This window comes from Calidris pugnax, unplaced genomic scaffold, assembly GCF_001431845.1.
Source record: "Calidris pugnax isolate Ruff unplaced genomic scaffold, ASM143184v1 scaffold871, whole genome shotgun sequence".
In the NCBI taxonomy this organism is placed as follows: domain Eukaryota; kingdom Metazoa; phylum Chordata; class Aves; order Charadriiformes; family Scolopacidae; genus Calidris; species Calidris pugnax.
In genome coordinates, this window is record NW_015091533.1 from 74,014 (window position 1) to 76,877 (window position 2,864).

Sequence of the window (2,864 nt, forward strand, 5' to 3'; positions counted from 1 at the left end):
GTGCCGGCGGCCGGGTCAGGCTCCGACGGCTCCTCCCCGACAGCTCGGCCTCGGGGGCGGCCATGCAGCTGAGGGGCCGCAGCAGCCGCGGCCTCATGGGGCTCTTCTGGAAGGGCAGGGCCTTGGGGGCGGCAGGCGCTGCCTCACCCCCGCTGTAGGTCTGGATCCTCCTCACTGACCCCTGGGCCGGCGGCTGCTGGGCCGCCGCGGACACCGCCGTGTCGAAGGAGGCGCTGCCCCCCTCCCGCCATCCCGCTCTCCTGCTGGCCCCGGAGGGTCCCTCGGGAGCCGGGGGGCTGGGGGGAGGCTGGGGGGGTGTGATGGAGTCCCCTGTTGTGCTCGGGGAGGCCCAGGACTGCGGGGCCGGGGGGATCTTGGCGAACTGGGGCTTGGGGGGCACGACGGGGACGGAGCGGGCCTGCTGCACCCGGACGGTGCGGGCGGCCAGGCGCGCCGGGGCGCTGCCATCATGGCGCAGGACGACCACGGGCTGGGGGAGCCCCGGAGATCCCGGGGGATCGGCTGGGGTTGGCAGAGGGGCTTCAGGGGGAGCGGGGTGCAGCTCCGGGGGCAAGGCAGGGAGCGAAGGAGAAGCGGGGCTGCTGCTGGGGGTGGCATCGGTCCCCTCTGCACTGACCATGGAGGGTGGGAGAGCCTCGGGGACAGGCCTGGGGACAACCTCGGGGACAGACCTAGGGACGGCCTCAGGGACAACACCCTCAAGGACAGACCCGGGGACCACCTCGGGGACAGACTCAGGAACTGGGGGCTCTGCTGGCTCCTGGGGGGACTCCTCCGGTGTGGAAGCTGGAGGGGTCCCCGGTGAAGGCTGGGGTTCGCCCTCCCCAGGCTCCTCAGGGTCAGGGGGCCCGGGGCCAGCTCCATCCTCTTCGACTTCCCTGTCTGACATGTCGGGAGCTGGCCCCGCTCCCCCATGGCCGCTGGCTCCTCCGGCCTCGTCCCCCAGCCCGGCTTCGGTGCTGGGGTCAGTTCTGCCAGGGCTGGAGCCACCATCCGCCACCCCCTCCCCTCCATCCCCCTTCCCTGGGGGTGTCCCCCCCTCTGTTGACACCCCGGTGGGGTCTCCAAGGAGCTCCCCTAGACCTGGAGCATCCTCCTCCAGCGATGGAGACCCATCCTGGGGCAATGGGGTGCTGGGTCGGGCCAGTGCCGGGGTCTCTGTGGCTGTGCCCTCGCCCGGTGGCTGGTGGGGGACCTGGAGGGTCCCCAGTGATGCCACCAGCGGGCTGAGGTCATCGTTGGCGCTGAGGAACATGTCATCGGAGTCGGTGTCCCCGTCACCCTCCTCGGGGTCGGAGCCGCTGGGAGCCATGAAGAACATCTCCTCGTCCATGGCCTCCTCGATGGAGAGGTAGCTGGCGGGGTGCTCGGTGGGGGGCTCCCCCGGCTGGGGACAGGGACAGGTGGGACGGTGACAGCCATGCCAGGGACACCCCAGACCCATGGAGCACTGCATGGCCCCGACACCTGGGGCTGGAGGGGTCAATGCCCCCTTGTCCCCTCCATCTCCATCCCTGTCCCTTCCGTTCCATCCCCATCCCCTCCATCTCCATCCCTGTCCTCTCCATCCCATCCCTGTCCCTTCCATCCCATCCCTGTCCCCTCCATCCCCTTTCCATCCCTTCCATCCCCATCGCTGTCCCTTCCTGTCCCTTCCATCCCATCCCTGACTCCTCCATCCCATCCCTGTCCCTTCCATCCCATTCCTGTCCCCTCCATCCCCTTCCCATCCCCATCCCTGTCCCTTCCCATCCCTTCCATCCCCATCTCTGTCCCTTCCTGTCCCCTCCATCTCCATCCCTGACCCCTCCATCCTGTTCCTGTCCCCTCCATCCCCATTTCTGTCCCCTCTATCCCCACCCTGGGGTGGAGGTGACTCTCTGCCCACCTCCTGCCCTCCCAGCCCCGGGGTCTCCCATGGCAGCTTACGTTCATGAACCCGCTCTCCATCCCCTCCTCCATGGCCGGGGACTCCTCTCTGCCCAGGGACAGTGGAGGTGACCCTCTGCCCACCTCCTGCCCTCCCAGCCCCGGGGTCGCCTATGGCAGCTTACGTTCATGAACCCGCTCTCCATCCCCTCCTCCATGGCCGGGGACTCCTCTCTGTCCCCCACCGTGGTGTCCGGTGACGGGGACAACACCACCATGTCTCCATCCCCGCCGCCCTCCGGCCACGTCTCGGTGCTGTCCAGGAAGGCGAAGGAGTCCCGCAGCTCCAGGGAGAGCCGGGTCTGCTCCGCGTCCGCCGTCCCCTCCTCGATCAGCGGGGACCGAGCCCTGGGGGTCCCCTGACACCCTGAGGGTCCCTCCAGCCGCTCCTCGGCCGAGCGGGGCTGGGGGTCCCCGTGGGAGGCTGGGGTGGGCTCTGGGGGGCTGTCGGGGGCGTCCCTGCCCAACGCCGGGCAGGGCAGCCCCCGGGTGAGGCGGGAGAGGTTGGAGGTGATGTGGAAGGGGACGGTGACGGAGAAGGGGCCGGAGATGTGGACCCCCGCACACCTCTCGGCGCGGCTGCGGGCAGCCTTGGGCGAGCGGCCGGTGGCCACCAGCGAGGCCCGGCTGCCTTTGGGGGTGGTGGGCTCTGATTTGGTGCTGCTTTCGCCCTCTGACTCGGGGCCCCGCGGCTCCTCCAGACCCTTCGGCTTCTCCTCCAGGCTCCCCTCGGGCCCCGGGCAGGGGCAGGCGTCGAAGCTCTCCCGGCGCGGCAGCGGGGGCTTCACCGGCCGCTGCTGGCTCAGCCCGGGGTGGTCTGCGCCTGGTGGGGGGACATCAGGGCATGGGGGTGGCCCCTGTCCCCTCCCCGCTCCTGGGGACCCAGCTGGTGGCACTGCAGGAGCTGCCAGGAT

General features: G+C 70.6%; 1 protein-coding gene across 1 annotated transcript in view; it reads right to left on the reverse strand.

Annotated features, from left to right (window-relative positions):
* ARHGAP30 (Rho GTPase activating protein 30) overlaps positions 1-2,864 on the reverse strand; it is an 18,207-nt gene that overhangs the window by 4,140 nt on the left and 11,203 nt on the right. Inside the window, exons 7-8 of the mRNA XM_014961758.1 lie at positions 2,076-2,773; positions 5-1,408 (exon numbers count right to left, since the gene is read on the reverse strand). Coding sequence (XP_014817244.1) covers positions 5-1,408; positions 2,076-2,773 — 2,102 coding nt within the window. The remainder of the gene's footprint in view (positions 1-4; positions 1,409-2,075; positions 2,774-2,864) is intronic.